Source organism: Typopeltis vanoorti, chromosome 5, assembly GCF_054136105.1.
Source record: "Typopeltis vanoorti isolate ZY-2024b chromosome 5, IOZ_Tvanoo_1.0, whole genome shotgun sequence".
Taxonomy (NCBI): Eukaryota; Metazoa; Arthropoda; class Arachnida; order Uropygi; family Thelyphonidae; genus Typopeltis; species Typopeltis vanoorti.
The window spans coordinates 45,388,415-45,403,440 of NC_143553.1; the positions used below are offsets into that span (position 1 = coordinate 45,388,415).

The window sequence follows — 15,026 nt, forward strand, 5'->3', positions numbered from 1 at the left end:
TTGAACAAATGCTAAAAAAAATTGTTTGAGGTATACAAGTGATATTATTCAGAAAGAAGTGAAGGTGTTACTCAACCTGACCTATAAAGTAGTAGAAATGAAGAAAAGCCCTAATTTCCTGATACATTTTATTTGTAAAGCATTTAAGAAAAATGTTTTTAACTTATAAATGAGAATTTGTGTTTATACTTTCTCGATCTGAAATTACTTTGGTTAAGACAATATTCATAATCAGTATGACTGTGTGTGAGTAAGAAGATATATATGCTGAATGAAAAAAATGCTGCATAGTCTTATGAAAGTTTAAAAAAATTACATTTTGGGGAAAGGCCTTATAAAGAAGCCATTTGGAAGAACAGTTATTCTCTATAGAATTTTTCTGTGAGAAAAAAAAGATCCCCAGTGTGACAGACTGATAATATGGTACTAATATTCATTAATTTGTGAAATAATTCAGATGGTGTAAGGTAGTGTTTGAATGATTAAACTTCTATAATTATAAAAAGGAGATCTCTAAGATAGTAATTTTAGTAATGAGAAGGACTTAAATCCAAAATAGTTTTATATTTATTAAATGTGGAAGTTTATCTTGTATGTAACTGTATATGCTTGGTTGAGTGTTATTAAATGTAGATAATTTTTATTTTTATATACATTTTATAACTACATTATAAATAAAATGTAGTTTATTTTTTATTTTTTTATTAATTGTCCTTAAGTCAGTGTTTTTCTGGATTTTAAAAGAATTAGTTTAAAGTCATTACACTAGTCCAATACGAACTCTTGTAATTTCTCTTTATCACTCATCACAAAGATGTGTTAAGAGTAAATTGGTACATTTGTCAGATTGCATCAAGGGTGTGTGTCTTCTTTAAACTTGCATAACGAACAGGTTAGTTCTGAAATGTTGAACTTAGCCGAACATAGATTCTGCAAATGTCATGTGATTTAGTGATATGACATTGAAGTTTCTAAGGAAAGACTAAGGAATGTTGCACAGTTGTGCATCATTGTTTACATCTTAATGGAAAATGACTGTCATTTGCTAAAATTTTCTTTGTAAATTAATTGACATAAAAACTTTAAATCACCTGCAACAGTTTCTGTTCACACACTCAACACATGTATGTATATTATATTATATAATTATATTAATTATATTATATATAATTATATAAAAGAATTATATTCTTTCATATAATTTCTAATAGGATGTTCTGGTATTTGGCATAGGCCTAGAATTGATAACAGAACTAACTTGCTCATTATGCAAATTAACTCTGTTTTGAATCTGTCTACTCTGCACTGATGATTCTTCTATACACCAGTTAGTGAAATATTCATACTTATTTATTGGGAAACTTAATTTAAATTTTAGTTAGTTAAAGCTAATTAATCCTTATTACTGTTTTTATGCAAATAAGTATGTGTTTTATCTACAGGCATCTTTCTAATCACATCTAATTAATATTAGTGTAAATGTTTCATAAAAAAGTTCACTTTGTTTTTTTCATATTAATCCCATACTTAAGAATTATTTCTGGAACTGCTGATATACTTGGAAGAATATCCTTCTTGAAATCATTTATTCCTTTGTATTTAATCTTATGATTTTGAAGAAAGATAAAGGATGATGGATACCAGTTCATTTGAACAGCACTGGTGCAAGTTTGTGAAATAAAAATGCACTACACATGAATAAGCCACCTGTATGATAGAGACTGAGATGACATTATAATAAGAGAGAATATCAGTGAAAAATTGCCCTCTTCTGGACAATATCAAGAATTTTATAAGGATTTTTTGTGGCACCATCCCAAATGTCAGAATAATATTTTAAAGTAGGATAGAATTTAGGTTATGTTCTGGTTGTGTTGAAGTCAACAAGATCATCTTCATCTCATTAGAGAATAACTTGGAAATCAACATTTAAATGTTAATTTAAATGGATTGCTATTGGATGTTGTGTGTGTGTGTGTGCAAGTAGCAGAAATGAATTCAAGAACAGTTATGACAGCTAGGGAAGATGGTATGTGGCTTCTCTCAGTGAGTCCCTGACTGCCTGAAGATTTCTTTATTATTATTATTATTATTCCTTTGTATTTCAGAAAAGTTTCAGAAATTGTTGCTTTTGGATAATAGTACTAATGTGTTATTTATTTTCAGGCTATTGATGACAACACAGAATGATAAGAAAATAATATTTGTTAATTTATTTGCTGATATTTCGCTGATATTATATCCAGCATTTTCAGAGCACAAAAACATTTGTCACAGTATGCAAAACAACAACAATATGGTATAATAGTGGAACTAGTTTAAAAAAATTGTAATGGACAACACAAGGAACTAAAGTCCTAATTAGGTACCATCTATGTTAGAAAAAAAAACAAAAACAAATATTAATTACATCTTAAAATGACTGTCTCCGAGGGAGACTAAAATGACTGGGAGGCAGTCACATCATTATTATTGTACAGGCACCTCCATGGAGTCCTAAGATTCATCATGGGACACCCAAACTATCAACATGATATCTATCATACCTCTCCTTGAAACCATTAACAGACAAAAACATAGCTGATTCAGGAAACCCATTCCATTCATTCAGCATTCTTCACACAAAAAACCTAGTCCTCATATCCTTACTAACCACATTTACTCAACTTCCAGGGATGACGAACTTCTTGTTCTGCTTTCTCTAGCCAAGTGCTGAAACATTTCCCCTGCATCATTCCTATAAAATCCTTTAAGTAACTTAAATGTTTCTATCATATCCCCTTTTTCACCTATCAACCAATATTTGCAATCCACAAACCCTCAATCTATCATCATAGGGAGCATTCCACAGACCACTCATTTCTGGATCTTCTCCATCACTTCCTCATCCCCAAGAAACCCAGGTGACCAAACTCGACACAGTAATCCAGATGTGGTTGTAACAGGGCTTTATGTAGAGTGTGTTCTTCAATAACAAAGCAATCCTGTGAGCTACCTAGGTGACTTTAGCAGTATGCTCTCTAAACTTAAACTATCTATTATACCCCAAAATATGCTTCATCAATTTCCTGGAATATAGTTCTCTCAATGTGGTACACAGATTGTAATCTTTGTATCTCAAAATGCATAATTTTCCAATTTTCCACATTAAATTGAACATCCATTATGTTTTGCCTATACTGTCATGCTATTGAAATCATCCTGTAAGCTCTCTACATCACCTTAATTAACTATTAATCTACCCATCTTTGCATCATCATCAAACAACTGAATATCTCCCTTCAAAATATTTCCTATATTATTTAAAGACAAATTAAACAGTGGTCCAAACACAGATCCCCTGCAGCACACCACTAGTCACCTGGATTCTGTCCATCAGCCATCCCTTTATTCATATCACCATTTTCCTATCCATCCCCATTTGATATCTGTTCCTGAATTCTCTGTTTGACCAACTTTTCCAGTACTTTTACCACTACTCTTGAAATACTAATTAGACTATATTTTGCTACTACAACAGATTTAGATCCTCCTTTATAGAAAGGAATTTTTTGTCCTCCCATTCTTGTGGGACTACCAGAGCTGAGACTTAAACAGCCTAATCAAAGACATTGCCAGTTTCCATGCACATTCTCTGAAAATGCAAGCCAATATCTCATCCAATCTCATAGCTGTATTTGCATTCAGATTCTGCAATATCTGCAAGTACCTCCAACTCATCAACTACTGTTCTCACATCAGTCCCTGTCATCTCTACCATCACAATATCTTCACTTGGATGATATACATACCCCTGCAAGATGGTCACTAAGTAGCTCAATTTCATCTGCCTTTGGTACCTCTCTACCATCTGCACTCATTACAATAATCATCTCATGGTTGTTCTTCCTCTGCTTGCCACATCATAATAATAAAAAACCTCTTTGAGATTTCTTTTCACTGTTTGGCTGATTTCTTCTCATAAACTGAGTTTGCCTTCCTTACCATACTGGTCACCTTTCTTGTGGCAATGCTACATGTATATTGAGCAGTAGACTTTATCATCAGTTTGTCTTTTGTATTCCATAACGCATAACACATTATTAGAAGAAACACACGTATAAACCACAGTGAAAATTATTTAATTGTAAATATTTCATCCTAAGTATCTTAGGACATCATCAGTACAGTATTTAAACAAAATTAGGAATAACATACAGTTAGGGCGCATGATTACAATAGAATCTCATGAAAACGTGCATAACGTGCTAAAGTAGTACAAAAAAAAAAAAAAAAAAACGTAATTATTTAACACAATTTTGTATGATAATTTCCCATACTTTAGGAATAGTAAGAACGTCGTTGCGGTTTAGGTTTGGTCTGTGTAGTAGAGCTTCAGAACTTTCTTTGCATAAACTATGTAAAAGTTTAGCCTTTTCCCAATGGATCCTATGGTTTGGATTTTCAATTCCGTGTTGAGAGAGGCCAGATTTCTGCGGTTTAAGAAGACAAATGTGGTCTTGATGTTCCGAGATGCGTTTCTGAACAGACCTACCTGTCTGTCCAAAGTAAGATAATTTGCATGAGCATGGAATCTCATAAACACCAGGTAACATCAAGGGTGAGAATTTGTCCTTAGGAGAAGGTAATAAGTTGTAAATTTGGTTGATAGGTTTGTAAGTAATGGCAAAATTGTATTTCTTCATAATTTTAGAAAGACGTTCTGAGATGCCTTTAACGTAAGGTATGGGAATCCTATGCACTTCTTCATGTCTGGTTTGATGTATGCAGAAGTGACTGATGATTTTTTGAGTTGTTTTGGAATTATATCCATTTAGGATGGCTGTATTTTTGATAACTTCTAATTCCTGGTTTAAAGATTCTTCAGAGGAGCAGAATTTGTGTGCTCTGAAAACTAGTGATTTAATAATGCCAGATTTCTGAGATGGATGATGAGCAGAAGAATTGTGAATGTAGCGACCCGAGAATGTAGGCTTGCGAAAGACGGACGTGGCGATGGAACTGTCTTCTTTTCTTTTGATGTGTAAATCCAAAAAAGAGATACCCTGTGGAGATTCTTTTTCTAACGTAAAGTTGATGCGATGATGAAGAATGTTAATTTTATCTAGAAACAGTTGTAATTCAGGTTCGGGATGATTTCAGACTGCAAATACGTCATCGACATATCTTAGCCAAATTTTTGGTTTGGGTTCAAAAGTGAATATTTTTTCCTCAAGGTGTTCTAGAAACAAATTTGCTAGGTTTGGTGTTAAAGGAGATCCCATTGCTGTTCCTTCCTTTTGCTTGTAAATTTGACCTTTCCAGGTGAAGTAACCTGATGCAATAACAAACTTGAACAATTCAACTATATCAGATGGAAATTTTTGAGTTAGTAATTCTATTGTTTCTTTATGGGGAATGTTTGTGAAGAGGGAGACAATGTCGAAGCTGATTAACAAGTCAGTTTTTGATAGTTGAATGTCTTTAATTTTTGTGTGAAACTCAGTAGAATTTTTGATTGAAGAGACTGAGTGGCCTATGTGAGGGCGGAGAAGATTAGATAAGAATCTTCATAACTTGTACGTTGGACAGCCGATACAGTCTACGACGGGTCTAAGGGGAACATTAGTTTTGTGTAGCTTAAGTAAGCCATAAATTCTAGGAGGTCTTGCATGGTATGTCTTAAGTTTTTTGATTGTTTCTTCATCTAAGGAGGAAGTTTCATTAAGTAGCTTATTTAATTTTCTGAGTTGACGATTCGTAGGATCAAAATCCAATTTGGAGTAAGTATTACGATCTCGAAGAAGTAAATTCATTTTTCGGTCATATGAATTGGTATCAAGAACCAATTCAGTGGTATACAGTGGTATTTCCTTTATCAGCTCTAGTAATGATTAGATTTTTGTTACGTTTTAAGGAAATAATAGCTTTCAATTCCGACGGTGGGATATTTAATTCTGAAGGTTTGGCATTGTAGATCACTTTAGCTACTTCGAAACGAAGTTTGTTGGCTTCAATACTGGAGAGATGCTTGATGTTTCTTTCTATATTATGTATAAAGTCTAAATATGGGAAACACTTTGGTGAAATCGCAAATTTATGGCCTCTTGCTAGAACATTTAATTCATCTTTTGTTAGTTGACGGTTAGATAAATTGACTACCCATTTTTCCATTGGTAATTTGTTAGTGATTACTAATGTTGGACAGCCGATACAGCCGTATAGACTGTATCGGCTGTCCAACGTACAAGTTATCAAGATTCTTATCTAACCTTCTCCGCCCTCACATAGGCCACTCAGTCTCTTCAATCAAAAATTCTACTGAGTTTCACACAAAAATTAAAGACATTCAACTATCGAAAACTGACTTGTTAATCAGCTTTAACATTGTCTCCCTCTTCACAAACATTCCCCATAAAGAAACAATAGAATTACTAACTCAAAAATTTCCGTCTGATATAGTTGAATTGTTCAAGTTTGTTACTGCATCAGGTTACTTCACCTGGAAAAGTCAAATTTACAAGCAAGAGGAAGAAACAGCAATGGGATCTCCTTTATCACCAAACCTAGCAAATTTGTTTCTAGAACACCTTGAGGAAAAAATATTCACTTTTGAACCCAAACCAAAAATTTGGCTAAGATATGTCGATGACGTATTTGCAGTCTCGAATCATCCCGAACCTGAATTACAACTGTTTCTAGATAAAATGAACCTTCATCATCATCGCATCAACTTTACATTAGAAAAAGAATCTCCACAGGGTATCTCTTTTTTGGATTTACACATCAAAAGAAAAGAAGACAGTTCCATCGCCACGTCCGTCTTTCGCAAGCCTACATTCTCGGATCGCTACATTCACAATTCTTCTGCTCATCATCCATCTCAGAAATCTGGCATTATTAAATCACTAGTTTCCAGAGCACACAAATTCTGCTCCTCTGAAGAATCTTTAAACCAGGAATTAGAAGTTATCAAAAATACAGCCATCCTAAATGGATATAATCCCAAAACAACTCAAAAAATCAGTCACTTCTGCATACATCAAACCAGACAGGAAGAAGTGCATAGGATTCCCATACCTTACGTTAAAGGCATCTCAGAACGTCTTTCTAAAATTATGAAGAAATACAATTTGGCCATTACTTACAAACCTATCAACCAAATTTACAACTTATTACCTTCTCCTAAGGACAAATTCTCACCCTTGATGTTACCTGGTGTTTATGAGATTCCATGCTCATGCAAATTATCTTACTTTGGACAGACAGGTAGGTCTGTTTCAGAAACACATCTCGGAACATCAAGACCACATTTGTCTTCTTAAACCGCAGAAATCTGGCCTTTCTCAACACGGAATTGAAAATGCAAACCATAGGATCCATTGGGAAAAGGCTAAACTTTTACATAGATCTTTATTTAAACATGAACGTTTATACAAAGAAAGTTCTGAAGCTCTACTACACAGACCAAACCTAAACCGCAACGACGTTCTTACTATTCCTAAAGTATGGGAAATTATCATACAAAATTGTGTTAAATAATTAACGTTTTTGTACTATTTTAGCACGTTATGCACGTTTTCATGAGATTCTATTGTAATCATGCGCCCTAACTGTATGTTATTCCTAATTTTGTTTAAATACTGTACTGATGAAGTCCTAAGATACTTAGGATGAAATATTTACAATTAAATAATTTTCAATGTGGTTTATACGTGTGTTTCTTCTAATTATGAACGCACCACAGGTTTCGTTATTTAAAAAAGCATAGCACATTGCCATTCGTTATAATAACCTAGTGTGAAATCTCAACTACTGTGTGCAAATAAATAGTTTCATCATGAACATGTGCCAGGCTCACACTTTTATTTGCATATGCTATAGTAAATAGATGAAAATCAAAATAAAATTCCTTGCAAAGTATATATTTTTCATCCCAGTGGAAAAAGATTGTTATTTAACTGTCTGAACTCCTGAGTGTAAAAATAGTATGGTATAAACACCTTGCATATTTGTATATGAAAAATGCTCAATCATAATAATTCTCTTCTAGCATCCTTTCTAATTTGGTATTTAGAAACTGAAGAGGAAAGTCATTTACTGCTTTGGGCATTTAAAATCACTAAGGAAAGTGACCTAACTATTCAAATAGATTGCAGAAAACAAGATTCAGGAAGTCAGTGTCAGAGTGACTCTCAGAGCTGTAGAGACACTAGATAAATGCAACAAATGGAATAAAGAAGATGATATAAAAATAGCACAGCTTAGTAGGTAGGTAGGGAACAAAGAGTGTTTTAAAACCAAAAATTGAGAAGAGAATATTCTCAGTTTGGGGTTCTGTTGCATGAAACATCTAAACATGTGATTTTGATTGCCACATATCATCTTTATGACAGAAGAACTTGAACAACTGAGCAGTTAATACGGTTAGTAATAATAATAGCTGTTCGGTTTAAGTTAGAAATCAAGTTTAGATGATTGCAAGTAATGGTGTACATTATCTATATTTGTGCTAGTGCCACATATGAGAGGTATAAAGGCTTCTTTGTCTATGAAATTACTGTAATTGCTTTTGTTACTTTTCATCTGTTGAAAGATTATAGGGTAGTGGCCTGCATTATGAGGTGATAGTCCCATCATGATCCCAACTTCCTTCTTAACAATAATGCAGAAGTGTGTGTATTGGCAATGAGATCGTGCTTGTTGAGCCATCTTGATGCATTACTTTGTTTTATAGAATTCAATGCAAAAAACTTTGCATAAATCTACAGTGTGTTAGTATTAGTACTGTGCATTGGATAAGGATTAGCTAATTTAGAAATCTTGCTCCCAAGCATTGAAATTTTTTCCACTACTTCAGTTCTTGAATAAGTGAGGTTGATGATCTTGCACTGGATAATGAAATTCATATACCACCTGAAAAAATTCACAACCATCTTCTTCGCAAGATTTTAATCCATAGCCTCCTGGTTAGAGATAGCAGGTATCAATCCATTGAGCCAACAATCATTGTGTAAAGCATTAATTTTATTTGAGCCTGCAGTCAGATCTCAAATCCCAGGATTTGAGATATGACTGGGATCTGCAGTCAGATCCCAGGTGTGCTGCTAGTTGAGAGAGAGAGAGAGAGAGACCTACAGATAGTTGAGCCCTCCCCGTGTACCACTGTGATCTCCATCAGTTTCTCTTCAGCAATAGTGTTAAGCATTCATCCACACTAGTATTTAGCAGCAATGTTGAGGTTTGGTCCCATATTTTATATCACAGGTTCTTAAACTTTTTTATATTTGCAACCTCTTTTCATCTCTGACTTCTTTTAAACCATGTAATCATGCTAGACATTTATTTCTGCAATGAACTCAACAAATATAGAATGAAAGGTTGTGGTGCATAATCATTTCAATAGTTCTGTAATAAATATTTAATTTCCTCACATTTATCAGTGTTTGCTGTGACCTCCAGAATCATTTTCAAGAATCCCCACAAGGATTGTGACCCACAGTTTAACAACTGCTGTTCTGTAGTTAACATTTCTTTGATAAAGCTAGTAGCTTTATTCCTTGGTGTGTCCTATTTGGTGTCCTGGTTTACTGATTTATATGTAATGTCATCTTTGTTCTGATTGTGTTTTGATTTTGCAAGGATTTTCTTCAATGATAAGAATCAGGAATTGCTTGTAAAGCAATAATCAGTCAGTTTTCATTTTATGATATATGTCATGAAGTTATTTAAAAGATAACAAAAAAAAGCAGTTTTGCTTTTTGCTAGCTGACTCACTCTGGTTTATATTTAGATAACTTGCTGAACATAAATCATGCATAAACATTAACTTAAAAAAAAAAAATTATACTGTTCCTTCTTACACTATAAATCATCACATCTTCTTTAATGCAGTACATGATTGTGACTTCCAGTACCTGTATAATAATAAAAGTATACTCTTTCTTATTTCCTAGCATATATTAAGTATTCAGCTCCCAAAGCAGAATTTGTTTGTTGTTGTGAAGTGCTTAGCAGTGATAAAATATATACATATATTTTATCACTGCTAAGTAATAGGTGCATTATACCCTTTCAGCTGACATTCTTCCCTTTCCAGTAGTTTGCTAATGCTGAAGTAAACATATATGATTTAACTTGACACATTCAGGCTTACTAAATTGTTTAAGGTTTTTTAAACAACCTTTTTTAAGATCTCTTTTAAATATAACTCAAGAAATTTTTTAAGTGATCTCTTTTGGGAGAAGAGAGTATTGCACATAAATGTTTCAAGAAATACTTTATATAGTACATATCTTGGGTATTTTAAGTCTTGAACCTCCAATACTATGAAATCAGAAAAATTCTAAAAATAATGGAATTGTTAACCATGATTTCATCTGAAAGTAGGTTAGACAGTCTCTTACAGAGGTGCCAGGATTTTCTTCACCTGGAAGCTGACCTGGTTGGCTGAGTGGTTAGTGTATCTGCTCTCCAGCCAAAAAGCTGTAGGTTTGATGTTTGTAATTTTCCTACTAACTGTTTACCATATGTACTGATGTAACCTGTGTCCTGGTGCAGAATGATCTTGGATGTCTTTGTGCCATAAAGATCAAGTCCAGTTAAAACCCTACCTAAAAAAAAAATGCTGCTAGGTTTATCTCAGATTTTTTTCATCCCAAGAACAAAGTGGCCAGAAGAACATATCCAATAACAGACATAAGATGTCGGTTGGTTTGAATTATTGCTTGGCAATGATTCAAAACAACCAAATATCCAACCATCCAGTCTGATTCCATGAACTGTTACCAGTATTTCAATGTAATTAATAAGTCAATTCATTTTTCTTGTTCTCCATGCATTTAAGGATGAATTGGGAAAAAAAATAAAATGTTATACATAAATAGATCATTAAATAAAGTACTGTGCTCTCTCTTTTAGATAAAAATCTTTTTTTATGTTAAATGTAAATGTGGAATAAGTAATTTATTCTCCCACTGCAGTTGTATTTTGTTTCATGACTATATATATATATATATATATATATATATATATATATATATATATATATAATTTTTTTTTAATATTTTTTAGTAAATGCATTTTTTACCTTACTTAATGAGGAAAGTGAGACCTCAGTAGAAACCAAAATCACCTCTGTATCAAGGCAGGAACTTTTGAAACAGGCGCTTCAGTTGGCTGATATTTTACAATATGAATTCATATTCATACCAGTAAGTTATCTATTTTGACTGATTTTTAAATTTTATGGTTGATATATTCTATGTTTTTTTCTAGTTGAGTATTTTGCCCATTGTTTACCTGAGAAAGAGATCTCATTTCAAATTCTGTATCTTACATAAAGCACCCTATCTGGGCTTTCTCAGAGAGGATTGAGTTATAGGGGAAGATGTTATTGCCCATAGAAATTGGTTTTCTCCTTGAAAAATAGGGTACACTAACCTATGAATATGTGCAAAAATTGACAGACATTATGTACAAGTATACTGTAAGCAAACAGCATTGGCCAGTAGGTGGTAGAATAAGCAGATTCTTGGATTATTAACTAATGAAAGAAAGTAGGAAAAAACATCTTAATGAAATATGATTGATTGTATAGCAGCTATTAACTGAGAATTGGTCAGTTAGTTTGGGTTTTATTGTAAGGGAAACTGAGGCTGTACTGTACTGTACTAGTCAGTGTGCATTAGTGCATAAGGTAAAAATAAATAAGTAAAAGTCATTCTTGAATACATGGCTGCATTCCATCAAAATATGATGGTTAGACAGGTGTTAAAATGCATGCTTGCAAGTAGTTCATCAGCCCTTAGTAAGAAAGAATGAGTAAGATGGCTGTGACCTATGCATAGCTTAGCAAGAATAACTTTCCCTTTACATTTCCTACCATGGACTGCAAGTATTTAATTTTAGGGTTGATTTCATGCCATTTATTTTCTAGTCCCTTCTTGTAATGAATGCTGGCACTAATAAAAACATTTTCTTTGTTGTTGTTTGTAATCTGTATAGGATACTGATAACTGGTAATCGGAAAAGATTCTAGGCACCTTTAGTCAATCTGCATTTCCTTTGCTTTCCGTGTAGATTGGAATTTCACAATAGTGAATAGATTATCAACATCAATTCCTGATACTTGTTCTCATGGGGTGTACAGAATACTATGATAGTGCTGCATAATTGAGTTGTATTATTACTAGCTTGCTATTGCAACTTTTCCTCCAAATTAATCCATTACATAGAATTACCAGTTGAAATAATTAATCCATTATCATTTTTCCCGTATTACCTGATATTACATTTCAGTTTTTAAAAGCACTTCTTGCATCAATCCATTCAGATCTTAGTCTTTATCTGTGCCTTTTTTCTTCCTACCCAACAGTAAGGACCACTACCTTATTAAATTACTATTATTATTATACTACCTTATTATTCTACTATTGATGGTAGTACTGCTTTTGAAGAGCTCTAAAAGATAAGTTATTTAGTTTTTTTAAAGAGATGGCGTTGTTAGTTTAAAAATTGTGCTAGAATTAGAATATATTGCGGAGTCATTTAGTTTAGCTTAAAAAGTTTGTTTTAAATAGAGTTAATTTAGTATTTTGATAAGACATGGTAGATATGTAGCATAGCACATGGCACCAAAGTGAAGAAAGGCAATGCCGTCCAAATTGCCGTATTTGTTTGAAGAATTTAACCAAAGGGAATTCGTCCAGTGTAAGGTCTGTGGAATGTATGCTTTGCTGAGAATGGCTGGAGTTTGGTTTGAGAGCGATAGTAGTGGGAAAGTGTCACGAAAGCGAGGATCTGAAGTGTGTCTCAGGTCACGAGATTGACGTAGTGGATGAAAGTCAGAATGCGGTAGGAAATTGTGATGTCACACCAGATAGCATAGAGAGTGAGTTTAAAAGTGATACAGTTGATGATGAAAGTAAAAGTACAGAGCGAGAGAATGGTTTGACTGATTAAAAAAAAAAAGAAGAAGAGTTAGCTGCAATGAGGGAGATAGCTCGGTCATGTGGAGTAATACACAGGGCGAAGCGGCAGTTGGAGCAATTACAAAAATGTCTACCGAGTGGATCAGCTAACAAAAAGAAGCAAGTGCGTGATAAGATAAATGAGAACATGATCGGGAGTAAAAGAAAAATTAAGGAGCAAGTTTTATATGGTGATTCAGTAGTAAAAGGCGTAATAGATGAGAATTTGACAAAATGTGCTTTTCGGTTGCAAAAATTAATAATGTAAGTGAGGCTATTAGAGTAGAGAAGCATAGGGCGAAAGAAATGATATAGTGGCCAGAACAAATGATTTAAAAGGTGAAAAATTTGCTATGAGAGAGGACTTGAAACAATTACTAGAGGTAGCAAAAGGAAAGAGTGAGAGAGTTAAGATAGTTAGTCTGTTGCTACAGTATGACAGAGTAGAGTTGAGAAGGAGGGTAATAATTGTGAATGACTCTGTGTAGGTTATGCAGGAGGAGAGGCGTGGAGTTTATGGAATGAGTTTGACGGGTGAAAGGACTTATTCAAAAAAGGATGGTTTGCATCTGAATGGATTTTGGTGTTCAGAGACTGAAAAAATTGTTGCTGAATGAAGAAAGTGGATGTACAGAATCAGGGAAACTAGAGCTTTTAGGGAAGGTGGGGATGCTGTTGAGAGGACATACAGACATCATTGAGACAGTTAAGTGTAAGAATGCCTATAATATGCCTGAGTTAGGATGAAGAATAACAAATCAGAATGGGATAGTTAGTGTAAGGCATGAAAATAGGGGTGGGGCTAGGAGACTTCTGCACTTTGTACAGAAGTATTTGGAATAAGGAGGAATGCCAGGAGTATTCAGAATAAGGAGGAGGAATTTTTGGCCTTGGTTAGTTCTTCCTGGCCACAGGTTTATTGGCATTAGTGAGACATGGCTAACAGAAGATGATATACTTAGTGGGATACAATGTGAGAGGTATAGTGTGTTCAGGAAAGACAGAGAGAAAAGAATGGGGGTAGGGGTGCTATTGATGATAGCTGATGAACTGCAGCCAAAGAGAATAGAAGCTCAACTTCAGGATAGTGAAAATCATCGCACATTTGATGCTATCTGGGGTGAGATTGACCAGGCGATGGAATAGATGATGGATAGTATGCATGGGAAAATTGACTCAATGAGTGGAGGACAGGTAATTATTATGGGGGATTTCAATTATAGTAACATTGAGTGGAGGGAGGAGAGGACAAATGGGAGGAAGGAAGGAAATGAATTTTATGCAGTTACTGAGGGTTAACTACCTGAGACAGTATGTAATGGAATATACTAGGGGTTCGAGAGTGCTTGACTTAGTAATTGTATCTGAGAAATTGACTATTATGAATATGACCAATTGGTGAGAGTGATCATAAGGTCTTGACTGGGAAGTGGCTAAATGTGTGGAATTTTCAATTAACATGTGGAATTACCAGGCTTTTAAGTATGACAAGCTTAGAAGATTGCTTGGATCAGTACCATGGCATGTTAAAATGCAAGGCCTGGATGTTGATAGTGCATGGGAAGTGGTAAAGGAGCATTTGAGCAAGGTAATGGCTGACTGCATACCTAGAGTCCAGAGAGTAAATCAAGTGTAAGTTAAATGGATGAATAATACCATTAAGCTTGAGCTGCAAAAAAAGAAACAATTGTGGATGAAATTTAAGGAGAAAGGTGACCTGCAGGCACACAAACAGTACAAAGTGCAGGCCAGAAGGGTAACTAGTGTGGTAAGAAAAGCAAAAGCAGATTATGAAAGGAAATTAGCAATGTAAGCTAAAGTGAATCCCAAACAGTTTCTTCGATATGGTGCAAGTAACAGAAAAAAATGTATACAGCAAAACGATTTTAAGGCAGGGAGGTAACTGAATCAGCTGAAATAGTAGAATTACTAAGCGAACATTTTGCAAGAGTATATCATCCAGGCTGTGATTTTGCAGGAATGAGAGAACAAATGGCTGATACAGGAATTGAAGTGAATGAAATGGAGGTGAATAGTATATTACAGAACCTTAATGTAAATACATCTGTGGGATTG

The 15,026-nt window shown here is 34.1% G+C and overlaps 1 protein-coding gene across 3 annotated transcripts in view; it reads left to right on the forward strand.

Moving 5' to 3' along the window:
- LOC150106351 (glycerol-3-phosphate acyltransferase 1, mitochondrial-like) overlaps positions 1–15,026 on the forward strand; it is a 318,076-nt gene that overhangs the window by 239,988 nt on the left and 63,062 nt on the right. For all 3 annotated transcript variants that reach the window (XM_090393091.1, XM_090393090.1, XM_090393089.1), the window contains one exon: positions 11,053–11,192. In XM_090393091.1, coding sequence (XP_090249217.1) covers positions 11,053–11,192 — 140 coding nt within the window. The remainder of the gene's footprint in view (positions 1–11,052; positions 11,193–15,026) is intronic.